Genomic DNA, 27690 nt, shown 5'->3' on the forward strand with positions numbered 1-27690 from the left:
GATTGGCTCAGACACCTCGGGCTCCTCCCTTGGGAGGGGCCTGAGGCACCTGATCCAATCAAGGACTTCCTTAGGGAGTAGCCTAAGGAAGTGCCTGATTGGCCATTGCTTTGGTTAGAGAGGTTTAGATTGCTTTGGTTACAGAAGATTAAAGGTTAGGGCTCTTTAGCTTGGAGAAGAGATGGCTGAGGGCAGATATGATTGAAGTCTACAAAATCCTGAGTGGGGTAGAATGGGTACAAGTGGATCGATTTTTCACTCCATCAAAAATTACAAAGTCTAGGGGACACTCAATGAAGTTACAGGGAAATAGTTTTAAAACCAATAGGAGGAAATATTTTTTCAGAAAATAGTTAAGCTCTAGACCGCATTGCCAGAGGTTGTGGTAAGAGCGGATCGCGTAACTGGTTTTAGAAAGGTTTGGACAATTTCCTGGAGGAAAAGTCCATAGTCTGTTATTGAGAAAGACATGGGGGAAGCCACTGCTTGCCCTGGATCGGTAGTATGGAATATTGCTGCTCCTTGGGTTTTGGCCAGGTACCAGTGACTTGAATTGGTCACTTTGAGAACAGGCTACTGGGCTTGATGGACCATTGGTTTGACCCAGTAAGGCTAGTCTTATGTAACATTTTCTCTGCTTTGTGTTTTTTCTAATTTTGTGGTTACCATTATGTATTAATAAGATTATATTGTGTGTATATGAAAAATGGATGGAATAAATTGCAGTACAATTAGTACTATTATTATGGGGGTGGAGTGAGGAGCAGGGCTTAGGCAGGGGTACTCAGTTGGTATTTGTTAGGCTTAGGGGGTACTTGGCTTGAAGAACTTGAGAAACACTGCTCTAGAGAAGGGCAGCAAAATGTTAATGCATCATGGATCTAAGTACTAAACACTATTACATGCATCTGTGGTAAAATACTTTTTACATGGGTTCATTACTAGGCAACTTGGCACCCCATAAGAATCCATGGACAGAAAGTATGGTGGTCAGGACCCCTGCCCCAAAGTTCCAGCTGTTTGTGGAAAGTCCTTCCAGCTGTTTGTAGCAAAACTACCTATGGTTCTCCTCTAATACAGTGGTAGGAGATCTAAACTCTGTACTGCTGTTCTACTGGCAGCAACAGCATAGAGCACTGGTACCTCACCCTGTGTTCCTTCAACCCAAGCATCTGAAGCAGTTGCCCCTCTTGCTTATTTTTTCCACCAGCCCTGGATCTAGGTTCCTAAAAGTATAGCATTTCAAGTGTTAGTGTCACTATTTAATCCTTCACAAACAATATTTGTTCTATAAATTCTACAGAACACATTCTGTTTTGGTGTACAAAACTGAAGCCATAACCTCCTGAAGCATCAAGTTCCAAAACAACTGTAGGCTTTTTTTTTTATTTTTATTAAACATGCAGGTTTGAGCGTGGTTCAGCACCTCAGTGACGTGCTATGCAGCAGAGACCTTGATTTTATTCCTTTTTCAGATCTTCTGCTCCCCTGGATCAGTGAGGGCTGAGGAAGCTGCAGAATCAGCATTTACAGCTTCTGGAATGGGAAGATGAAGTTCCTGTCATAATGCAACAGTGACATCTAGTGTTTGGATTTAGAGGTCTTGCTTGTGGGGCTCCAAATAGAGCAAAATAAGACGGAGAACAAGGGAAAAATAAGCAGGGTAAATGTTCATGGCACCTAATCCCAGTCCTGGTTCGGATTAAAATGGAAGCCCAAATAGAGCAGGAAAAAGTTGCTGGGTCCAAAAAATAAGGGTATTTCAAAGACACCTGCAGATATGCATGTCTAGTTTGGTCTGGAGACTAAATATGTTAGGTCAGAAAATGAATGTAAAGTTTCTTCTGACATTTGCATACAGTTTGAAGAGAAGAGAGCTAAGGGGAGATATGATAGAGGTCAAAGTCATGAGTGAGGTAAATTAGATAAAGGAGGAAGGGCTGTTTACTTTTTCATAGTACTAAAATTTAGGAAGCAGTGCATGAACCAATAGGCAGCATATTTTAAACAAAGTGGAGAACGGGTTTAAAATGGGTTCAGACATGCTCCTAGGGGAAAAGTCCATAAAAATATGATAAGATGACTTGAGAAAGCCTCTGCTTATCCGTGGGTACTAGCAAAAAGGGATGCATCTAGTACTTGGGATTCTGACAGGTCCTTCTGACCTGGACTGGTCCTTCTCAGAGACATGATGCTGGGAGTGATATATGTTTGGCCTAAACCAGTAGGACATAGCATATGTTCTTACTATAGGAGTTTTCATTTTGCAATGCTGTCCCTGGCTACAGCCTCTGGCACTGTGACAGAAGAAGGTTTCTGATAGGTTGATCATGCACTGAAGCAGTTGTTAGACAGAGTTCAAAAGGTAAGGATGGAGTCATGAGCTGAGAACAGTCTTCACTCCTTGCCTTCAGGCTGATGAGTATTTGTTACCTCACCCTATCAGGGACAAGAAAATGCTATGACCACGATCAGTTCAGAAGATTAAATGTCTCACAAAAGAAAAAGAAACCACAAGTTGCCCAACTGTATTTCTGTCCTCTTTTTCTCCAACCAGATACTCAACATTTTGCCCAGTGCCAGCCAAATTATGTGTATGCCATGGGACCTGTGAGAAGACATTAGTACAGCTTGCTGTGCAAGGGGAAGAGCAGAGTCATGTGGTCAGCTCCTTTGAAGGGAAGCTTTTCAGTGGAGTAGTAGTGTACAACTTCAGGGATGGTGCAAAATACGGCACTTGGCTGGTTCAAAGTGAATTTGTTGTCTTTGGTCTGGGCCACAATAATGTGAACACATCCTTGACTTGTTCTGCAAAAAGAAGAGTCACTATGAATAAGAGAACACAGAGAAATCTGGCACCACTGGATAGAATGTGATGGCAACATTTTCACACATCTCACCTTTAATTCTGATAAATATTAACTTAATGTTAAGAAACAGCTTACCTATAACAGATGGTCTCCACAGACAGCAGAACTAATAAGGCACACAAGTGGCTGATGTCAGCCACACAAGTGGCTGGGGTCAGACCAATGATCCATCTAGCCCATTATCCTATTTCCACAGTAGCCAATCCAGGTCAAAAACACCCAACAGAACCCAAATAGAAGCAATATTCCATGCTATCAATCCAAGGGCAAGCAGTAGCTTTCCCCGTCTATCTCAATAGCAGAGAAAACCTTTTATAAACCCAGCTATGCTAACCACTGTTACTACATCTGCTGGCATCGAGTTCCAGAGCTTAACTATTCTTTGAATGAAAAAATATTTCCTCTATTTGTTTTAAAGGTATTTCCATGTAACTTCATAGAATGTCCCCTAGTCTTCGTAATTTTTGAGAGAGTAGAAAACTGATTCACTTTTACCCTACACTTATATTTATTCCCTATACTACACCCCGTAAGCTACATTCATTGGGCAAGTCTGTCTTGTCGATGCCCCTTCCCCCACTGTCAACTCCTGACTCCATCCTTTCTGCCTCACTGTGCCGTATGCCTGGAACATCCTTCCTGACTCTGTGTGTCATGCCCCATCCATCGCTGGTGATGTTCGGATCCAGACTTAAACCCCACTTCTTTGAAACTGCGCTTATATCCAAACCTACCAACTTGTAAAAGCACCCATATCTGTTGTCATTCCCGCCTTACTCCCCTACCTCTAAGTTCTTTATGTTTTCCCACCCGAGTTGCACATATAAATCACTTTTGTCCTGTATGTCTGTCAAATTTAGATTGTAAACTTTGAGCAGGGACAGTCTCTTGCATGTTTGTTGTACAGCGCTACGTGCATCTGGTAGCGCTTTAGAAATAATAAATAGTAGTTCAACACCACTCAGGATTTTGTAGACCTCAATCATATCTCCCCTCAGCCATCTCTTTTCCAAGAGGAGGAGCCCTAATCTCTTTAGCCTTTCCTCATATAAGAGGAGTTCCATAACCCTTTACCATTTTGGTTGCTAATCTCTGAACCTTTTCTAATTCCATTATATATTTTTTTGAGATTATAGCAACCAGAATTGATTGCAAATGCAATATTCAAGGTGAAGCCGCACTATACAGAGGCATTATAATATTTTTGATCTTATTTAAAAATCTCTTTCCTAATCATTCCTAGCATCTTGTTTGCTTTTTTGGCAGGTTTTGGGCAGGTTTCAGAGCATGGTCTATGATGACACCTAGATCTTTCATGAAAACAGAAAGAACCATACTGCGATCCCAAGCAACAGGTGGAGGCTTGATAGGTGGTTTTGTGTGAAAAAGGCCTTTCATGAAATGGACTACTAAAGAATGAACAGAGAGAATGTTTGTCTAGATATGAGTGGAACACACCGATAGCACCAAGATGAACTCGGGGTTGGATTTTAGACCTGCATTGGAGAGATAAAGAAGGTAGTCTAGTATTAAAGGAAGAAGACAGGTAATGGGTTCCAGAAAATGCAATGCACAGCAGGAAGAGAATTGTATCCACTTAAAGTGGTAACAGTGCTAAGTGGAAGGTTTGCTAGATGCTTCTAAGATAGCAGATACTTCAGCCAAAAGGCAAAATTTATCTGTTTGGAGAAAAAAAACAAAAACCATGCTGTTAGTGGGAAATGCATACAAGAAACTGTTTCTCCAATGGAGAAGAAAGGCATCCAAAGCAATGTGGTTGTGTGCAAAGAGTCTGGAACAAAATTGTGGAAGTTTGTTTTGAGGAGAAATGAAGAGATACATGTGCAGGGTTCTCCACTGAGCAAAAATCAGATGCAAGATGGCCAAGCTGAGACCCCATTTGTGAGGCTGAAGAAATCTGCTCAACTTGTCTATGAGAACATTCTGTTTCCCCGCTAAGTAAACCATCCTGAGAAGTATCCAACAAGCAGTTGCCCAAGTCCAATTTTTATGGCTTCCATACAAAGGGGATGGGATCTCATTCCCCCTTGTTTGTTCAGACAGAACATAGCAACTTGGTTATCTGTATGGATAAGAACTACCTGGTTGTGCATATGGTCTAGGAAAGTTTAGAAAGTGTTCTCTATCACTTGAACCTGAGAAGATTGACATGGAGGGTTTGTTCTTGGTGAGACCTCACTCCCTGAATGTGTAAACTGTCCAAATGAACTTCTCAGCTTAGCACTGAAGCATCTATTATCAGGAATTTTTGATGCTGAGGGGGCTGGATAGGCAGACCTCGAGTAAAATGGTTGGTACCATCCATCACTGGGGAGAATGATATAGATTCGGGTCACACATATTGGAGCAGACAGCTGCGTAGCACGGGTTTAGCGCGCGCTAAAATGCTACGTGCGCTAAAAACGCTAACGCAGCTTAGTACAAGCCCATAGTCTCTTGCTTTTCCATTATTATCCCATCTTCCTATGTACCTAAAACCTTCTTGATGACACCAGGCTTTGAGCCACCTATTGAAATTCTCTATATTTTGTACTCTTTCTTTTCCCTTTCCATAAGTAGGCAGTACTTCTGAAAATGCTAGTCTTTACAAAAGGTTTTAACCCCTCCCCCAGCACCCAGAAAGCTTTCTGCGTTATAAGTGGGGTATTGCTGGCCAGGCCATTTGTTCCCAGGTGGATAACAACCGAACCAAAAAGTTTATCGCACTGAATTTGTTAAGCTTTGAGTGATCTCTTTTGCATATGCAGACAGAGTTCACAACGGATATCCTGATGTTCAGGACCTAGACACTGAACACACCAATAGTGGGGGTCAGAGCCTGACTTGGTCAGATTAAGTACATTTCTTGAAGCTGTTCAGCACCCTCTTTGACATGGAGGGAAAAATGGCTGATGAAATCAAAAGGCTTGATGGCCCAGAGAGCTCAAAAAGAAAGTATACCAAAAAACGCCAACACTCCCTGGTTTGAAAAGGTGCCTCGAAGTAGACCAAAAAATTGAAAGGGATGAACCAAAATCGAAGAAAATACTGAAAAATGATAAAAATAAAGAATTATGAAAAGAATGATAAAACAATATCGGGAAGGCACAAAAAAGACTTCAAAGCTTGACACACTGAGGAGATACCAAAAATATAGCTTCTCGGCTCCATGTAAACTTTGAACTGATGGTCTGCGAGTTGATATTGGGTGGTACGGCACCAGCACATGTGCGGTATGGGCACTACCTAAAGAAATAAAGTGACAATGGAACTTCTCTCGTGTGAGGAAAGACTAAAGAGGTTAGGGCTCTTCAGCTTGCATAAGAGATGGCTGGGAGAGATTTGATTCCATGAATGATGCTACCCATAGGATATTCAAGATTTTCACACTTATTATACCAGTACTAAAAAAGTTGCACTGGCTACCAACTGACCACAAGATATGCTTTAAGATCTTTTTACTGATTTTTAACGTGATTACCAATCACGTACTCTTAATAACTCTAAAATTGACAATTGATCTACTCTTTACTTCACTAGTAACAACAATTGTGCTTCCATTGTTACCCCCTTTTAATTCTTTTGCAAGCCGCCTTACCCTTAACAACCCGAGAAATGTTAAAAGATCTACTACTTACCTCACTAGTTAATCAATAGTTCTCCCATTGTAACCCCCGTTTTATTAATCTTTTGTAAGCCGCCTTGAACCGCAAGGTAATGGCGGAATAGAAATCCCTAATGTAATAATGTCAGTAATGAATTCTTCAAATTTTAAGTTATACCAGCCTTCTAGAACCTTGAGATTAGCAGTACCATCAGTACAGTTAATAAAGTTGGATGAATTTATAACATTGAGGAAAAAAACAACAGAAGCCCACAGTGAGAAATGGAAAGACAAAAACAAACCGAGGAAAACTGTGGAAAACAACGTTCTTGAGATGTTGTTTTATCATCGGTTCAAATTAAAAGTTCAGTAATTACATCCACTTGAGAGCGAAATGACCCAGTTGTTCTAATGGGATCCGACACGGCCCATGTTTCAGTTGAACTGAACCTTCCTCAGGGGTCTGACATACATCTCATATGTTACAGATGGTCAGTGAGATGTACACACCAATAACAATAAACATACAAGATATTACCACAGTGGTTTCAGCTCTCATTCCTGGCATCTCCACATCCAAGGAGAATTGTAATCTCTTGTATGTTTATTGTTATTGGTGTATAAATCCCACTGATCATTTGTAACATATGAGACATTATGTTGGACCCCTAAGGAAGGTTCAATTCAATCGAAACACGGGCCATGTCGGGTCCCGTTACAACAACTGGGTCATTTCGCTCTCAAGGATGTAATTACCTTGAATTTTTAATTTGAACCGATAATAAAACAATATCTCAAAAACATTGTTTTCCACTGTTTTTCCTCTTTTTGTTTTTGTCTTTGAATTTATAACGTACACATTTTTTGTGGCAGGACCAAAATTATGGAATGCTTTACATTTGGAGATCTGAGAATTACAAACACAGAGTCAGTAAAAAAAAAAAAAGAGTTGAAAACTTTTCTAACAAACTAAGTACAGCTAGGAAGATTAATATATTACAATGGGCCTGCTGGAATTGTTTACAAGTCTACTATAAATGTCTTATTTTGTTTTTAAAAAGATTGTTTGTGATTTTGCTATCTGCTTAGAATATAGTATATAGAATATAGGTATACGTATTCTAGATGATGTTATTTCTGATGGTAAACTGCTTGGTTTTTCACAGTTGCAACATAAATATGGTCTTAATAAATCACAAAGTTTTAGATGGCTGCAACTGAAACAGGCTATTCAGGCGGGGTTCCCTGAATGGAAAAATCTTAACAATCAATATAGTTTGGAATTTTTATGCTTTCAAGTGGACTTCCTGGGACACCAGGCCGCACAGTGGTATAAAATGATAAATGGATTTTTAAATAAAAAGCCTAAAACTGGTCTTAGGGATATTTGGAGCATTGAGATTAAGCATCAAATTTCTGCATCTCAATGGCCACGAATTTGGTCTTGGAGGATGAGATCTACAGTGTCCACATCTATGAGATAAACTTGTTTTTTTCTTTTACATAGAGTATTTTGGACCCCAGTTCGATTACAAAAGTTAGATAGCTCTAAGTCTAATAGATGTTGGCATTGTAATCTTGAAGCAGGGACTCTAGATCATTTATTATTCTATTGCCCATTTATCTTGGCCTTTTGGAAATCAATTTGGGGCCAAATAAATTGTTTATTGGAAAATCCTGTGGCATTATCGTATGATATGGTTTTATTTGGAATGTCAATGAGAGCAAAGAGCCAAATTTCATCTAAAAACAGGCTTTTATTGATTATGACAGGGGTCGCCATACAACAAATCACAAGTAATTGGAAAAATTGGAACAGACTCAATATCAGTTTTTGGTGGAATTCGTTGTGTCATATTTATAAAATGGAAAGAATAATAGCAATACAAAAGGGAAATTATAATAAATTCAAAGAGGTTTGGGGACCATTAACCATTTCTCCTTTATTAATATAATTGAAAATGAGGGGGAAGGGGTGGGGATGGGGGAATTCTGATCTTTTATTAATGTTTAGATTAATCAAAAAGAATATATTATATGATATAATGTGATTGGATATGATATGGTAGGGGTGGAAGGGAAGGGGTTAAATTTTATTACTTTACTTCATTATGATAGAAAATCAAGTGATGTTTTCAATTTCAAATGTTACCTTGTGCTACACTTGCTGTAAGTTGTAAAAATGAATAAAGATTTATAAAAAAATAAATAAAAAAGAATATAGTAGAACAGAAGTTTTTAAATAATTAAACAATGCCTGCTTGTCTTCAAAGAATGCCCTAATTTCCTTGGGGGCACTGCAGAACTGTAGAATGGATTGGAAATCTTTCTTATTGCCTCCTTCCTGAAAAAAAACCTAAGAAGAATGCCTTAGAGATTTTCTGTAGAACTTTGAATAGGATTGTTTCTCTCCTGGTCCTCTGAATGAGTTTCCTTTGAAACAGACAGTTGATGTTTAAGGGTATGGGAAACTTCCCCTGAAGGGAAAAGGTCCCATTGATGGAAACAAGGGCAAACAGTGGAAGGATTCAGAGTCAACCCATCTGAGGAACTCTTAGGTTTCTGGGGTTCTCCATGAGAAAGGTTAGAAGAGTGTGGTGCTTGCAGCTGATCTATGGACAGTTGAGGCTGGTAAGAGCTTTCAGAAGGGAGATACTTGGGGGAGATATTGGAGGACTAGAGAATCACTGTTATGCTCTACAAAAATCTTCAGCAGTTGTTTTCAAAGTGTTCTGTGGGCTGGCTAGAATGGCCCTGGTTAGTTTTGAAGAGGGCTCCAAGGAAATGAGAGATATGGTCTGGATTGAAGATAATCCCTTCATATGTTTGACCTGTCATGCTCTTTTCAAACTGCTGTCTCGGATTCTGTGGCTTTTCCAACTCACGGCGCTGCGAGATGTACACTCTGATGATTTTTTTCTACTTGTCCTTCTAGTTTTGGTATGAGTCACTTCTCTGCAGCATACCTGAGGCTGGGCAGCCTTATGAGAAGACAGTTTGATTGTCCATGCCATGGGTAAATAGGAGGAGCTACTTGAGGGAAGGAAAAAGGGCCCTTTTTCTCTGTCTGCAGTTGGACAGGAAAATAAATCCAGAAGAGCTGGGGGTGAAGCATCAATCTCAGAGCTGCGAGCATGTGTCTCCTACTACTGAAGCATGGGAAGTCACTACCAGATCACAGCTGTGGAAGAAGTTGTTATTTCCTTGCCGGTGTATGCACTGAACTGTGTCAGGGGTCTGAATCGATAGAGAAGTAACCATTGCAGGCACTATAAAAATGAGGCAGAAGGCACAGAATCTGCGTTTGGATTTATTTCCTCTGTCCTCTCTGTGTGAATTGATTAAATTTAACTGTTGTCTTTCTTGAGGTACAGGAGATAGGAGGAAAGGAGCTACTGTATTTGTCTGTGGATGAGGAAGTCAGATTTGGTGGTGGGACTTGGTGTATGACACTGCTTCTGAGGTGGAGGAGAGCTCCAGCACAACAGCTCCGTTCTCAATATTTCTTGGGCCCACCGAGTTAGGAGAAGCAAGTGCTGGCACTGCCGCCATTTTGGACTCAGGTGAGTGAGGTTTATTCTTTGCAACTTTAGCAGTTTTTGTCAGCATACCTTGTCCCTGGAGCTCAAGATATACACCGCGAATCATGGCTCCATTAGATCTTTCTAATAGGATCCAAACTGAGTCAGGGTCCCATGTTGGAAGGGGAGAAGACTGAGAGGGGATTTGATAGAGACTTTTAAAATATTAAAAGGATTTGATATAATAGACCAAGAAGCAGTATTGCTAACATTTTCTGATGTGACACAGACAAGAGGTCATAGCCTGAAACTGAGCAGCAGCAGGTTCAGGACAAATGTCAGGAAATTCTGTTTCACACAGCGCGTGGTGGGTGCTTGGAATGCACTCCCGGAGGAGGTCGTGGCAGAGACTACTGTACTGGGATTCAAGCGCAGGTTGGATGCACACCTTCTTGCATATCATATTGAAGGATACGGTAAAGTCGGGTCTCCAGAAAGAAATACCTAAATGGGCCGCCGCGTGTGCGGAGCACCGGACTACATGGACCTCGGTCTGATCCGGTGAAGGCATTTCTTATGTTCTTATGGGATTTTTTAGTGGATTCTCAGGCTGCTGGCCATGGAGCTCAGCGAGACATATCTTGCCAGGTCTAGCTCATCAAGCGACTCCCACAACAGCTCTATCAGTAATGTCACCCTGAAGTATGCCTGCTTCTGATCCTTGCTTGTCTGTGAAGAATGATCATAGCCCCTTTTTTTCACAGAAAATGAAGGTTACAGTGCTAAAAGCAGATAAATCAGTATAAACAAAATTTGATTGAGAACTCAGAGGGACTTGTGTAGTCACCTCCAGGGATGCAATGCTTGTGAGAGAACCAAGTGGAAAAAAATACTGGTTATCTTGCTGAAGGAGAGAGCGCTAAATTGAGATAGGTGCTCACAGAGCAGTGGGATGTTTTGCTCTAGAGCTGTTTGTTTGTTTTTGGACTCAGCAGTTTTCGTAAACTCTCATAGGCCTTCCAGCTCAATTAGAACTTGGAATCTGGCATCAAAAGCCTTCAAATCACAAGTACCCACTTATTTGTTCCCCTATTCTCTCTCTCTCTCCAATGCACCTAGTTTGGTCGTTGCAACAACAGTCCTGAGCCACAGGATAGGCACCAGGGTTTCTTCTGGAATCCTGTATGGTGGTCTTTAAATTTAATCATTAAGTGTCACTCTTGAGTGATAACTAAGACTTCTGCTGCCCCCTCCCCCACCGGGCTGTGAATGACATCTTTTAACATTTTGTTGAATCTCTCTGCTTACTTCAGTGCAATGGAATATTTGCTGTTTCCTGATTCACTGTTCCGCACAAGATAACTTGCTTCCTTACATGCCTGGAGGCGGCTCTCAGCCTCCATTCGTGAAATGGCTCCATGATACCAGCTGCAATGAAAAGGAGCAGAAACATAAAGATAGCACAAAATCCAAATTCTAGCTGGAGGAAATCACAACCTCTACACATGCTATGCAATGAATAGAGAAGTATATCAGTCAGATTTATCCAGCATACTTAGAACACTAAGTAGTGATCACTTCTCTGGGAAGCACTCCTCTAGTATCTGAAGTATAACATCTTCCCTTATCCATTCACCCTCTTTCTTGTATCTTAAGTCTCTAACACATCTCTCCTATATCTCAGGGCTGAAATGTTTCCCTATTCATTAACGCTCTCCTGTATCTCACAGTTAGATATTATCTAAGTCATCCTTCCCTTTATACAGACATGGCAAGAGGTACTTGGCAATCCAACATGGCCAAAAGGATCACACTTACGGTTGTTTTTCTAGAGGGACAGTTGGCTCCACTCTTTCCATCTCACTGGACTCAGACACTGTTTGCTTCAGGATTTTGTGTGTCCAGCTCTTCTGACGCTGATGCTGCCACCCTGTTTCTTCTTTGGGAGAAGATATTTTTTCTGACCCCTCAAACTGAACTGCAAGGAAGCATGGTTTAATACATGGCTGTTAGCATGTAATCTCGGATATAGAAAAATAGGTCTTTCTTGGTCTAGTAACCTCTGCATTGTCAGTTATCTAATGGGTCTCTTATCCATTTTCTCATCTTTCAATTTTCCACCAAACTTTTCCTCTATACTTCCTTATCTCTGTTTAGTCAAACCTCTTTTCTCAGTCTTCTCATTTTATTCCTCCTGAAGTTTTTCCCAATTTTTTTACCAGCATTGTGAAGCGTCATATACCTCTTTTTCTCTCCTTGTCTGAAAACACCTCTCAATACCTCTTATTTTTCCACAAGCATCTTTTTCACTCCTGCTAGATGTTTACTTATCTACCCTGTGGTAGTCATTCCTCTTTTTCTCTAAAGGGGTTCCTATCTCTCACTTGAATTTCTTCTTACCCAAAAGGACCATTTTCCTTCTCTTCCACTTAGCTTTCAGCAGGGTCTCTCACCTGACAAAGCTTTCACAATGTGCTCTTTCTTCCACTCCCATGGCTGCTCATATTCTGCTGCGGGTCGCTGGTCACTTTCAGGCATTCTGTTCTCTGCAGCATGTGCCTTTCTTTCTATAACACAGCTTGGCAGCTCTTCCTGTTTGGCATCATCTCCTCCTTTTGTTGGTTCAAATGGTGTGTCATACACTTGTGGGAGCTTTTCCAACAGTTCTTTGGAGCCTGGTCTCTTCATGGAGGACACTTCAGATTTACTGCTATTTCCACTGGGCTCACCAGGGCCGTCTAGCTCCAGCAGGATTACGGTTTTCCCCACAGGGTCCTTGGAGCCTCTCCTGCGAATTTCTGGAAAAAGAAAACATACTAAAAGCAAGCTGTAAGGGGAGAAGATTAGAACAGAACCCTCTTATCTCACTGAATATCCTTACAGGACACGTAGGCACTATTCTGATAGTGTTGGTGTAATGTGTGAGTGGAGCTGCAATCATCCAGACAGCAACTATATTCAGACCTCTACCCAGATGATTACTTGAATAAAGATAAGAAATTCCTATCTAAGGGCTAGATTCACAAAGCAAATCGATCGTATACCAATTGGTTTGCGAGCCCTTTGCGACCCGATTTCCCTCTGACCCAATTCACTAATGTGTGTAGCGATCCCATCCCAATCCGTGCATGCAAATGAGGGAAATGGCATGTAAATTTTGGAGGGCAGCGATTCACTAAACAATTTTTTAACACCGATTGGGCTTGCCGATCAGAAAAGAAGCAACTGCTGAAGACCAGTTGCTTCTATCCTGGCCGACTCTCCTGCTCTTTAAAACTACAGGCTCACAAAGCTTTTTAGCAGAGCAAGCCCATGGTTTTAACCCGAAATCCGCCGACACCGTTGCCACTGCCATCGGGCCTGACGCTGCCCACCCCGTCCCCGCAAATATGGCAGGAGAGATGCCAACTCCCTCCTGCCATCGCAAAACCTCTATCGGCCCGGCCCACCCCTCCCCTCCGTCCGCAGCTCTTAAAATTATGGCAGGAGGGTTCCCACTCCCTCCTGCCATATCTACTGCTACTAAACCTCCCCTCCCAACAAGTGCCCCGAACACTTTCCCTCCCTCCTCAAACACCCCAAAATAATTTGCCCCGCAGTCACCATTTAAAATTTTGGCAGGTGGGTTCCTACTCCCTCCTGCCATCGGTCCCACCCACCCAAAAACTAACGGCAGGAGGGATGCCAACTCCCTCCTGCCACCCCCTGGATGCCCCCTCCCCGTACCTTTAACAGAGGACGGGTGCTCAATCCCTCTTGCTCCAATGCCTGCTGCGAAGGCATCATCCCTTGGGAGGGGCCTGGAGCACCTCAGCCAATCATGGACTTCCGTAGGGAGGAGTCTAAGGAAGTCCCTGATTGGCTGAGTTGCCTCAGGCCCCTCCCAAGGGAGGAGCCTGAGGCGCTTTAGGCCTTGCCCTGTGCATCACATGATGCACCGGGGCGGAACCTATGACCTCAGACTCGTCGTGGGACGCATTGGAGCAGGAGGGATTGAGCACCCTTCCTGTTCCGTTAAAAGATACGGGGAGGGGGCATCCAGGGGGGTTAGTTTTTGGCAGGGTGGGACTGATGGCAGGAGGGAGTGGGGACCCTCCTGCCAAAATTTTAAACGGTGGCTGTGGGGCAAATTTTGGGGGATGTTCGGGAGGAAGGAGTGTTCGGGGCACTTGTTTGGGAGGGAGGGGTTAATTTTTTTTTTTTTTTTTAATCGGGCAGATTTTGCGTGTGTAAAATACTCAAAATATATGTCCAATTAAAAAATATATATTTTAAAGCCGGCAGAAGCCCTGACAGCAGTGACAGAAGGCTGTTTCTCCTGTCACTACTGTCAGGGCTTTAGCAATCCGTGCAGTTTCAAGGGGGCATGCCAACGATCGTCTCCATGCAGGCCTTTAGTGAATTTGTCAGCCTGCATGCAAACAGACACAGATTGGAGTTAGTGAATCTAGCCCTAAATGTCATCTGGTTAGCTATCTGGATAGCAGTTTGAATACTGCCACTAACTGCACAGCAGGGGCACTCATACCTCTAACTGGATATTCAGTGTCACACAATATCTGGATAATGATGCTGAATATTTATGCTTTCTTTAGCTGCTGCTGTTGGCATTTAAAAACATTGACTTTGGCAGCTGAATATAGACTTGTTGGTTTTTGCTCAGGCTTTATTTTTCTTTAGACTGTGTCTAAGCCAAGCTAATTTGCTGCATTGAGCACAGATAACATTTGGACCCATGCTTAGCACTAATTGTTGGAAGCATTTTGGTGCATTTTCCATCTATTAATGAATCTGTATAACAGGAAGAAGACAGGTAATGTAATGTATCCAGAAGACAAAAAATTCCCAACAGTGTGCCATATAGCAGTTACCTGTAAGTAGGTGTTATTCAAGAACAGCAGGCAGGTATTCTCAAATGTTGGTGACGTCATCCATGGAAGCCGGTATAGAAAGTATTAAAGTGTACTATCACTTTAAAAAATTTTCAAAGTCTCACGACTGCCCATACTACGCATGCGCCAGATGTCTTCCTGTCTGACGTCGGCTCATGGGACCATCAGTTCAGTAAAAAAAAAAAAAAGCTAAGAAGCTAGCTAGGGAAGGTGGGAGGGTAGTGAGAATATCTGCCTGCTATTCTCGGATAACACCTGTTACAGCAGCATATTCTCACATGCGGGACTCTCTAGCTGCCATGATCATAATTCTGAGCCTGGCAAAATTTAAAAAGGGTTAGAGGGAAGTTGGCATCTAAATAGAAAATAAATTCTGTAGAACTGCTTGGCTGAACTGACTATTCTGTCTGAATGATTCTCCAAAGAGTATGAATTAAGCACTAAGTGGCTGCTTTACATATGTCCTCAATGGAAGTGGCATGTAGATGGGCTACTGAAGATGCCATTGCTCTTACTTTATATGCAGTGACACAACCCTCCAGCGTCAGCCCAGCCCGAGCATAGCAAAAGGAGATAGTCAGCTAGCCACGTAGAGATAGTTCTCTTGGTGACAGGACAGGAGATCTAAGGAGAAATTCTATAACCAGCGCCAAATTTAAGCATTGGTAGGTGCCCTGCCAATGGTCAGAAACAGCAGGGTTGAAGTGCATACCGACGCCTAAATAAAGGGCGGCTGAAATGGCCGCTGGAATTGTGACTAGGAAGTCGCTTTAGGCCGCAGAACAAAGTAGGCATGGCTAACCCCCAAAGTGGCGTTAGGCGATCTAAAGCATCTACCCAGCCGCGAATTATGCCAAGATAGGTGGCTGAAATGTAGGCCTGGGAAACCCTAGCCTACATTTCAGTCACCTATCTTTGTCTAGACCGCAGTAGCCGATCACGGCAGGGAAATTTCCCCCTCCCCCATCAGCTGAGCATCAAGGATTCCCCAAAGCCGCGATTCTTTAACCGGCACCTAAATTCTGGGCACTAGTTACAGAATAGTGGCTTTGGGGAGTCCCTGCTGCTCAGCTGATGAGGGCGAGGGAATTTCTCCTGCTGCAGCAGGGAACCCCCAAACCCCACCGCAAATCAGCCAGCAGAAGAGATGCCTATTCCCTCTTGCTGGCACCCCTCTCTCCACTAACATCCCCAATACTTGAGCGCTGGTTACAAAATCACAGCTTTGGGGAGTCCCTGCCGCTCAGCCAATTGGGGAGGGATCCCTCTGCCACAATCAGCTGCTGTGGCTGCAGTCTAGCAGCTAAGATAAGCGGCTGAAATGTAGACCTGGGTTTTCTTGACGCGATTCTGTAACCGGCGCCCTGGAATGATTGACAGCCAATTGGCGACTGCTTTTAAGGCGGCCATCGACTTAGGTGCCGGTTACAGAATCTGGACCCAAGTCTATTAGGATTGAAGGACAAGAACAGTTGAATAGAAATTCTACGAGGCTTGGTCTGATCTAAGTAATAAGTAAAAGCACATTTACAGTCCAATGTGTAGAGTGCAGCTTCACCAAGGTGAGAGTATGTCCTGGAGTGGTTCAGATGAAATTCCGAAACAACTTTCGAGAGGAACTGCGGACGAGTATGAAGAACAACCCAGTATTGAACAAACGCAATATGTGGTGGTAGCCACAAAAGCAAACAGGATGCTAGGAATTATTAGGAAAAGGATGGTTAAAAAATACCAAGATTATTATAATGTCTCTATTGCTCCATGGTATGACCTCACCTATACTGCATTCAATTTTTGGTCACTATCTCTAAAAAGATATAGAGGAACTAGAAAAGGTTCAAAGAGTGACCGAGCTATTATGTTAATCAGATTTTCTATTCCGCCTTTACCTATTTTCAGTTCAAAGTCGGATTACATTACAACAGTTTGGATCAATTACCTAGGAAGTTACAATGGACAGATTGACACGTACATTCAATATGGTTGCTGGTACAGGGAGACCAGTACAACTATTAATACAATTAGGTTGTAGTCATAAGTACATAGTTACAAGTACAATTAGGTCATCATTGGCTCTTCATTTTGTCCAAAGAGTTGCATTAGACAGTTTAGAAATGGGATTTTACAATTGCCATTCAGTTACTTCAGGGTTAAAGCCCTGTCTTGGTAGAGAAATGTTATTAAAAGTTTTCTAAACCTGAGATAGTGGTCACAAGATCATAGTGTAAGCGGTAGTTGGTTTCAGCATTTTGCTCATTGATAATGGAAGGATAAAGAAATTTGCCTTTATATTGCTGCATGCTGGGAATTTTAAGTGGAAAAGATTTCTGATGGAATATCTGTTAAAAGTTGTTAAAATGCATGCGGTTTGTGAAAAATTGCTGGCAGATCTTAGGCAATTGGAAGACTGGGCATCCAAATGGCAGATGAAATTTAATGTGGAGAAATGCAAAGTGATGCACATTGGGAAGAATAACCTGAATCACAGTTACTGGATGTTAGTGCCCAAGAAAAGGATCCGGGTATCATTGTAGACAATACAATGAAACCTTCCGCCCAATGAGCGGCGGCGGCCAAAAAAGCAAACAGGATGCTAGGAATCTACTATAATAAAACGCTAAGCGAGCATGCGCACTCTTACCTGCGTGATCCGTGATCCCTGATCTGTAGGTCCGTGGCTGGCAGGAGTGCACATGCGCGCATACAACATTCCTTCTCTCGCAGACCCCAAGGTGATGTGCGGTCTGGAGCCGGCCAGACCGCACCCCTCAATGTGAGACAGCAGTTCATCATCGTCGCCCCCCCCCCCCCCGGTACATCCCTCCACGGTGCACCCGTATCCCCATTGAGCAGACCCTCCCACCGCAAGACTACCACGAACCTCCCAGCTCCATCAGCGTCCACAGCACTCTAAACATGCTGCTTCATGGCCTTCTACTGCCCTGATTTCCTCTGCCACGTCCCTGATGACATCGAGATAGAGATGCGGCAGAGGAAATCACGGGCAGTAGAAGGCCGTGAAGCAGCGTGTTTAGAGTGCTGTGGAGCCGGGAGGTTTGTAGATCATCTCGCGGAGGGAGGGTCGGATGTGAGGGCCAGTGGGGTCTGCTGCACGGCGGCGGTAGTGGCGGGGGAGGAGAGATGGAAACATGCTGCTCAACGGTTCTACTGCACAGGGGGATGGGAGGGAGGGAGGGATGGATAGAAAAATGCCGGGTTCTACTGTATGGGGATATGGGAGGGGGGTGGGGTACAAATGGAAAGATGCTGCTCAAGGGTTCTACTATGTCTAGACTACAGGTTGTAGTAAAGCATTACAAAAACTGCATGTCAATGACTAGCACTAGAGGAATGACATGGGGAAAAAAGTTATCACCGTTCCCGCCCCGTCCTTATGAGCTTGTCCCTGTCCCTGCCCCGTCCTCCCAAGCTCAGTACCCATCCCTGTGAGCTCAGTCCCCGTCCCGCAAACTGTCAGATCCCATCCGCACAAGCCTCAAATAACTATGATTTTTTTTACTGAACTTATTTTATTAAAGTATAAAAACAGACAATATTCTGTACAATTGCCATTTTATAAACACAAATAATACAGAGCAAGGATCAACAAGACTCCTGTCTCCCCTCCCTTTCACAAATATCCCCTCCACTATTGTGAAAACTGAACAAACCAAATTACTACAGAATGCTACATAGAAAAATCAAGCTAACAGAATACTTCAGCCACACATGGCAGGAATAGTGTTAGGGGAGAGCAACTAGGGCAACTGCCCCCTGGTCAGAAAGAGAGAGTCCTATGCCAGCTGGAAGCTAAAGAAGCACAGCCTGGGCTTTGCGATCCCCAGTTATGTCTAATATCAGCTCTAGCAGGATACATATTTCAAATCTGAAATATTCTAATCACAAAATATAAAATAAATTCATTTTTTTCTACCTTTTGTTGTCTGGTAATTTTATTCTTCAAATCACATTGGTCTCAGGCTTTGGTTTTGGGTTCCTTCTGTCTTCATCGTGGCATGACTGGCTCCTGAAGGTAAAATAGGCGCAAAAGGAGCTGGGGAGGAGATGCCAAGTCTGACATGGGCACAATTTCTTTACCACAGAAGCAAGACTTTTCAGTGCGGTAAAAGGTCTTGTGCCCATTCTCACGGGGCGGTGAAAGGTCTTGTCCCCGTTCCTGCTATAAACCAGTTGCAAATGTCTCCATTCCTGCAGATTTACTGCGCTGACCACGGTTTACCGCGGTAAATGGTCCCCATGTCAATCTCTAACACCTTCAGAAAGACACAAATTAACATGTGCAGGCAACAAGCAAATGTGTTTGCTCTATAAACTAGCATCAAATCAGATAAGAGTCTCCAGTCCTGCTCATTTCATATACATTTCTTAGGACTTCCAGCCACTTTGACTAAAGTGCAAAATAAGGCAGCCTGTTTTGTAACTAGTATGAAATATCAAAAACACATCCTCCATCATTAATTGCTCTACATTGGCTGCCCATTGTTTCAAAGGAAAAATTTCACACACTTGTAATGATGTTTAAAGTTTTGAAACTAACGACCTCTTTTACAAAGCCACGCTAGCGGCTGCCACGCAGCAACAGCCCCAAAGCCCTTTAAATCTCTATGGGCTTCAGGGCCATTAGCGCAGTGCAGCCGCTAGCGTGGCTTTGTAAAAGAGGCCGTAAGTCATCACCACTACTATTTTCATCAGCTAATCATTGTCCAACTACAGCATTACACTGACAAACTTAATGGCTGGTTAATAAAACATCGAACATAAAACTACCTAATACTGTTTGCAAGCATATGAAAAACAATTTTTTTTTGGGGGGGAGGGGGCTATCAACAAAGAGGCTTACCAATTTCAGAGGTACTTCAAATAAAGTCCTCTGCAATAGTCATCACCAGTCCCATTCCATTTTTTTTTACTTTGTACATAATTTTTTACATTCTCATTTCAATATTTATTTAATAAACTTATGAGTGAAAAAGACTTATCATAGGAAAGAGCAAGAGAAGCACCAACAATCATGTTTTGAGCATGGTGGCTCTAATTCAGGGTACAACTTTTAACCTTAAGCGCACTCACTCTATTTCGCCATCAGAATATTGGGTGGTTATATGTTTGATGCTTTGCTTATGTTCACGCATTTTGGACATTTATAATCAGTGGTTAATAAAACAAATATTTGTAATCAGATCTGTTAAACTGTAAGTCTTCAGTATTTATTACCTCTTCATATAAGGCTAGGAAACACCTTAAATTGTTAAAAGAAAATAAACATATTTTAAATTGGAGAATCATTTAGTCCACAGGTGTCAAAGTCGGTCCTCGAGGGCCGGAATCCAGTCGGGTTTTCAGGATTTCCCCAATGAATCTGCATGAGATCTATTTGCATGCACTGCTTTCAATGCATATTCATTGGGGAAATCCAGAAAACCCGACTGGATTCCGGCCCTCGAGGACCGACTTTGACACCCCTGATTTAGTCTATAATCTGTAAATAGATCAAATTACTGATCTGCTAAAAGAGACAATGTTATATCTGTGTAATGTTGATTTTATGTTTGGTGCATTATTGTTACTGTTTTTATTGTAACCTGCTAAAAACTTTGAGACTAGCAGAATATTAACTTAATATATTTGAGACTAGCAGAATATTAACTTAATATATTTTTATTTTGCACCAGTATGCTTGACAACTTAATGGAACTGCAAAGCTCCTGGCTAAGATAATTACTATGCAGAGGCACGTTGTAGGTTAAAAAAAAAAATTATCTTTGGGAAACTTTCATGGACCAGCAAGCATTGCTATTTCATTTCTTATTCCTATTTTTCTAGAGCCCCCCTCCCCATTTGAAATATTTTTGTTTAAAATTGGAAATAAAATATTGTTTCTGCATCTCTGGAGAGGCTGTAATGTGTGTGCACCAATACCAAGTACTTAAATAAGCAAAACAATTGAGCAGTGGAGTCTGCATGTTCTTGCAAGACATCACCAGAATGAAATACCAAGCATCTGTTCCAATACATCCAAAATTACTTGAAGACCAAAATATATTTCACTAAATTAGTGTTTCAACTGATCTCTAATATACATTTATGTACAGAAGGAAAAACCTCAGAAACTCTGTGGCATTAACATTCATTGCTCTTGTACATTTCCAATCATTGGCACATAAACCTTCTGCTTATGTGGATATTTTCTTCAAAACCTTATATTATTCAATGTGAAAACTCAGATCAAGCATAGAAACATGATGGCAGATACAGGCCAAATGGCACATCCGCATAATCCACTATCTCCTCCTCTCCCTAAGAGATCCCACGTGCCTGTACCACCACCTTTTCTGTAAAAAGTATTTCCTTAGATTACTGCTGAGCCTATCACCTCTTAACTTCACCCTATGCCCTCTCATTCTGGAGTTTCCTTTCAAATGAGACTCATCTCATGTGCATTTATGCCACATAGATATTTAAACATCTCTATCATATTTCCCCTTTCACACTTTACCTCCAAAGTATATATATTGAGATCTTTAAGTCTGTCCCCATATGCCTTATAGGAAAACCGCCGAACATTTTAGTAGCCTTCCTCTGGACCGACTCCATCCTGTTTACATCCTTTAAAGGTGTGGTCTCCAAAATTGTATATAATATTCTAAATGAGTTCTCAACAGAGTCTTATTCAGGGCCACACATTACACATTTAACTGCTTCCAATGATGTTCACAGAATCAGAAGCAGTTAAAATGTGCAATGAATGACTGGTCTTGATGCAGCAGTGATGATATTGAGAAACGCTGCCCACCGCTGGAATTGACTCTGAGGACATGGAATTGACTGTCATTTGAACTCTTCTATGAAACTGCGTCAGAAGCAGCGTGGGCCATTCAGCGCGGCTCTCCGCTAAAAACTGCTAACGCAGTTTAATAGAAGAGGGGGTAAGTGCTATTTTTTTTGAGTTTTCACTTTGAATAATTTAAGGTTTTGAAGAAAATATCCACATAAGCAGAAGGTTTTTATGCTAATGATCGAAAACATACAAGAGCACTGAATGTTAATGTCACGGAGTTTCTAAGGCTTTTCCTTCTGTTCTTAACATAAATGTAGAAATTAGTGGGACACACTAATTTAATGAAGTGTATTTTGGTTTAATAAAAACCTATTCCATCTATTTACTCTGGTTCTGTAAAAATACAATTTAATAAATTTCCAGCAAATTCATAGTTAATAACTTCTGCTTTAAGGGATCTCACTATAATGGAAAGCTACATGCTAGTTTTCACTTTTCATGGATTCAAACAGGGATTGGACGGATTCCTGAGGGATAAAGGGATCGTGGGATACTGAGGGAGGTGCTGGGATGTATCACAGGTATAGAAAGCTAACCAGGTAATAAGTATAGAAACCCAACCAGGTCGTGCATGTGCAAGACCGGAGGGTTAGGACTTCGATGGGAAGCTAGGACTAAATGGGAAACCAGGGTGGCAAGGGGACCCCCTCTGGGGATTCAGACAGGTCGTGACCTGTTTGGGCCGCCGCGGGAGCGGACTGCTGGGCAGGATGGACCTGTGGTCTGACCCGGCGGAGGCACTGCTTATGTTCTTATGTGTCTAAGCAGAGATTGTCATTCCATTTTCAAGAAATCAGAATAAGTGCAACAAACCTGAGACCAACAAACAGCTCTTTCCTGCCAGGAGACCAGGCTCCGAGTACAGCTCCAACAGGAAGCAGGACTTTGGAGAAGGAAGTGCAGAGGAAACTACACCCAGGCTGGCTTGATAGGGCCTATTCAACACCACATACAAGAAGACAGAGTTCTGCACAGACTGCTAACAAACTCTTTAGAAGAGGAGATTCTGGATGGCTGATCTAGAAAGTATAGGGTAAAAGGGCATTCTTTTCTGCTTCCCATCTTAACAAGATCTTATTCAGCTGAAGAAAATCAGAGATGTTTCCTTTTAGTGTCAAATAACCCTCTTTCCTATTAACAGAGGACGGCAGAGATTAAGTGCCCCATTACAGGGATCCATAGCATTCAAATTCTGCATGGGAAGAATTTAGACCCATCAATATCAGAATATCAGTTCATGTGTGTCTCATAGTGGGGTCTATCCTACTTTCCATCCATCTACCCAATTCCTGTACCTATGATTATAGGATATTTGTATCATATATTGAAGACATGGCTTCTATTTGGCATGTTATGATACTTTACCCTGAACACAAGCTCCAAGCTGCAAATGACTAATGTGGACTGCCATAAGCATGACAGATTCCATGGCATGCTTTGAGTTTGGCAAGGGATACCAGCACTGTCTCCAGACTATTAAGCGTTAATCCTCTTCTCATTCTATAACTTTACTGACTAAATATAAGGGCTATTTGTGCACTAAAATGAAAGAATACTAACAACCACTTACCATATCAGTTTCCTTTTTCTCTTGCTTTTATTTATTTTCCTCAGATAAAAGCTACCGATCTTTATGTGGAAGTACTGATCAACAAGTCAATGAAGCTATCCGTGCAATGTGCGGCGGCGGTGAAAAGGGCAAATAGAATGCTAGGAATGATTAAGAAGGGGATCATGAACAGATCAGAGAAGGTTATCATGCCGCTGTACCGGGCCATGGTACGCCCTCATCCAGAACTGGTTGCCGTACATGAAGAAGGACAGAGTACTACTCGAAAGGGTACAGAGAAGAGCAACTAAAATGGTTAAGGGGCTGGAGGAGTTGCCGTACAGTGAGAGATTAGAGAAACTGGGCCTCTTCTCCCTTGAAAAGAGGAGACTGAGAGGGGATAATGAAGGGAATATACTTAGTAGATAAAGATAGGTTGTTCACCCTCTCCAAGATAGAGAGAACGAGAGGGCACTCTCTAAAGTTGAAAGGGGATAGATTACGTACAAACGTAAGGAAGTTCTTCTTCACCCAGAGAGTGGTAGAAAACTGGAACGCTCTTCCGGAGGCTGTTATGGGGAAAGACACCCTCCAGGGATTCAAGACAAAGTTAGACAAGTTCCTGCTGAACCAGAACGTACGCAGGTAAGGCTAGACTCAAATAGGGCATTGGTCTTTGACCTAAGGGCCAACGCGTGAGTGGATTGCTGGGCATGATGGACCACTGGTCTGACCCAGCAGTGGCAATTCTTAGGTCCTTATGTTCTTAAATAAAAGCAAAGCAAAAAAGAGACTAATATGGTTCTCTAAATAAGTGGCGGAGAAAATAAAGGCAAAAGAGTTGGCACAGCAGGGAAGAGTGGGAGAGGGAGCTTGGTGTGGCAATGCCAGGCACCACTGCCCCGGGCACCAACCTCCCTCACTACACCACTGCTGGCTGACAAAGCATATGTGAATGGAGTGGATACAGCACCGATCACAGAAGAAACTGTTTTATGAACAACTTGAAAAATTGAAGGACAAAGCCATGGGAACAGACGGGATCCATCCCAGGATATTGAGGGAGCTCAGCAAGGTTCTGGTGGGACCTCTTAAAGATTTGTTCAATAAATTCTTGGAGACAGGCAATGGTGTAGCAAGGGTAGGAGGCGCCCAGGGCAATGGCACACCCCCTTCCTCTCCGAGTCCCCATGCACTCTAACCTCCCATGCACTTCGCATCACCAACGCCACATTTGTGCCCTCCTTTCCCACCCCTGTAACTCTTTAAATCTTCACCAGCTTAAGCAGCTTCTCCGGTCTGCTGCTCATGTTGGCACTGACTTTCCCTCTGTTGTCATTTCGTGGCCCCACGACCTAGAAGTGATTTCAGAGGGAGCCTGGCTGGCTTGGGACTTTCTCTCCGATGTCAGAATTGATGTCGGGGGAGGGGGGTTGTCTTGTGGGCCAGCCGCTGCACGTGGCCATGGCCAGTCCCTGCTACGGAGTTTCTGCTGGGGGAGGGATGGAGTGTATCGGCTCTGGGGGGTGAAAGGTTGTGCAGTGGGCATGCAGATGGAGGCACAGAGAGATCCCTGGAAGCAGCCAGGCCACATACCCCCAACAGACGGCCCAAGTACCCCCTGGGGTTTGCATACTACAGGTTGAGAAACACTGGTTTAATTCATCCCAATTAGGTGGGCTTTATTGGAGGGAGGCAGGCAGCTGATGGTATTTAAAGGGTTTTGAATTTACAGTGGCAAGCTAGATGGGAGGGATCTCTGTGGGTGGCGGTGGATACTGAGAACACGTTCGATCGCGTGGATTGGAAATTTATGACATTGACTCTTTGGCACATGGGTCTGGATGCCAGATTTATATCTTGGATATTATCATTATATAATAAATCTTTAACTTGTGTAAACATCAATGGGGTTTATTCCTCATCTTTTGAACTTTGGTGAGGTACGAGACAAAGGTGCCTGTTATCCCCATTATTGTTTGCTTTAGTGATAGAAGCTTTGGCGCAGTGAATACATCAGTCGGAAAGGATAAGGGGTATCTCGGTCCAAGGGGTGGAGCATAAATTGTCCTTATTTGCAGGTGATATTCTTGCTATTGTGGAAGGTAAAGAATCCTCCTTGCAGGCTCTCCAGGACCTAATGGGAGAGTATGTATCTCTGTCGGAGTTTAAGGCTAATCTAACGAAGACTGAGATCTTGAATATTTAGGTCCCTGTTGGCGATGTCCTTGTGTTACAACACTTGCCGTTTAGATGGATCAAGGAACCTATTCAATATTTGGGTATACAGCTGGGAATTGATTGGCGGACATTATATCAAATGAATTACGCCCTTTTGATTGTGTCTGTCTCTCGGAATCTGAATCTGTGGGATAATTTGTATCTTTCCTGGTTGGGTAGAATGGAAGCAATGCGAATGATGGTTTTGCCTAGGTTTCTCTACTTGTTTCAGGTGCTACCAATTGAGATATCCTCTGCATGCTTTGCAAGGTGGCATAAAAAAATTGTGTTTTTTTTTTTTGGGGGGGGGGTTAAACATCCAAGGGTAGCTAGATAATCAATGTTTAAGTTTAAAACTGAGGGAGGGATGGGGGTCCCCAACTTAGAATTGTACTATAGAGCAGCTCAACTTCGGGCTATCATTGATTGCCATGCTCTCCCCTTGAAGCTGTGGGTGATGGCAGAAAAGGAGATGTCTCTTCTTCCTAGAGGTATTACCTGCCTCAGATACTTACCCTGAGTGGGACTGAGTAGCACTGAACTTTTATTTATTGATAACCCCAGCTGACTTTTTGTCCAGCTGACTTTAAAAGTTTGGAGGGTGGAACGTCACAGGCTTCTCCTCGCCATCGGAGGGCTACATTTCCTACCTTTCCTACATGCCCCTGATTTTGCCCCAGGGAAGGATAGGGGAATCTTTACACGCTGGGGGAAGATAGGATTGCATTGTTTTGGCCAATTTTTAGCAGGGAACCGCATTAAGGAGTTTGCTGATTTGCAGAATCAGTATATCTTACACTCTAGCGATCTCTTCCCCTATCTGCAAGTGAAGAATTTGCAAAGGGCTAAATGTGCAGCGCTTGATTTTCTTCAGAGATCTGTTTTTGAGCAGAATCTCGAGAAGCCGGAAAGCAGGGGGTGCATTTCGGGATTGTATAAACTACTCAATTCCAATACATCTAGAACAGTGGTCTCAAACTCGTGGCCCGGGGGCAACATGCGGCACGCCAGGTACTATTTTGATGCTCTCGGTATGTTTATCATAATCACAAAAGTAAAATAAAACAGTTTCTTGATCATATGTCTCTTTAGCTATAAATTACTATGTTATTATTAAGACTTAGCCAAAAGGAAATATTTATAAACTATAAAGAGTTTTATCTCATGCAAAATTGTCATTTCTTAAATAAGACATTTTTTTCTGAGGCCCTCCAAGTACCTACAAATCCAAAATGTGGTCCTGCAAAGGGTTTGAGTTTGAGACCACTGCTCTAGAAAGGCTGCATATATGTTAGAGTGGGAGGGGGATCGGGATAGACTCTTTACTATGCAGGAATGGGGATATATTTCCAATTGGTTACATCATATTGAGGTGGTGCCACTGTTGATTGAGAATGCTCTTAAAGTATTGGTCCGATGATTCCAGACCCCTGCTATTATTGGCAAGATGAAAGGGGCAGTAGGAGCTATTTGTTGGACAGGCTGTGTGTCTCAGGGGACATTTTATCACATGTGGTGGAAATGCACTAGCATTCACCAGTATTAGGGGGTCAGTCTTTGCTTATGTGAGCAAGTTCCTTTCTACTACAGTACCTATGAGGGCAGAGATAGTGCTCTTAGGAGTACCGATGGAAGGGCTGGATGTTATGCAAGATCAGTTTTCCTTATTAGTCCTTCTTTGTCCCTTATGAGGGAGTTGGGTTGGGTATGCCAACGATATCGACTCTTAGCAATTTTGACTCATAGGTGGCAACAGTTTGTGGCCATCTGAGGTTGATATCTGGAGGTGGAGTGTGAAGAAGTTAGAGATACTGGTTAAATATTTTTATGGCATGGGGTTATTGACATCCAACTTTGGCAAACTGGTGAGTGTTAATGGATTGTTAGGTACCAGTTAATGGGCTGTCATTATGACTTTTATGTGGGATGACCTCCCAAGGCCTTCTGGGTTGTCTCTATATAGAGGGTTTTAATGTTTTACACTCTTGTGCCTGCTGCAAGTCAACATTAGTGGGAGTATGGGTACGTTTTCAGAATTCAATGGCACAGTGATATGTGTATACAGTTGGGGGGGGGGGTTTCAGCGGGGATTTAAGGGTTTATATGTATATTTGCTGTTGTGACTTTCCCCCTTGGTGAGGGGGTTGATGTCTTGTGTTTGCTCTGTGTGCATCG

General features: G+C 42.6%; 1 protein-coding gene across 2 annotated transcripts in view; it reads right to left on the reverse strand.

The window, feature by feature from the left end:
* Positions 1 to 1358: 1358 nt before the first annotated feature.
* The window catches only part of SHE (Src homology 2 domain containing E), a 42036-nt gene continuing 15704 nt past the window's right edge, over positions 1359 to 27690 (reverse strand). The window contains exons 3-6 of one of the 2 annotated variants that reach the window (XM_033925201.1): positions 12449 to 12793; positions 11814 to 11973; positions 11304 to 11423; positions 1359 to 1536 (exon numbers count right to left, since the gene is read on the reverse strand). In XM_033925201.1, the coding sequence (XP_033781092.1) occupies positions 1521 to 1536; positions 11304 to 11423; positions 11814 to 11973; positions 12449 to 12793 (641 nt within the window). In that variant the 3' untranslated portion in view covers positions 1359 to 1520. Of the gene's footprint in view, positions 2809 to 11303; positions 11424 to 11813; positions 11974 to 12448; positions 12794 to 27690 lie in introns of both variants that reach the window. The other variant, XM_033925200.1, reaches the window with a different exon arrangement.

Source organism: Geotrypetes seraphini, chromosome 16 (assembly GCF_902459505.1).
Source record: "Geotrypetes seraphini chromosome 16, aGeoSer1.1, whole genome shotgun sequence".
Taxonomy (NCBI): Eukaryota; Metazoa; Chordata; class Amphibia; order Gymnophiona; family Dermophiidae; genus Geotrypetes; species Geotrypetes seraphini.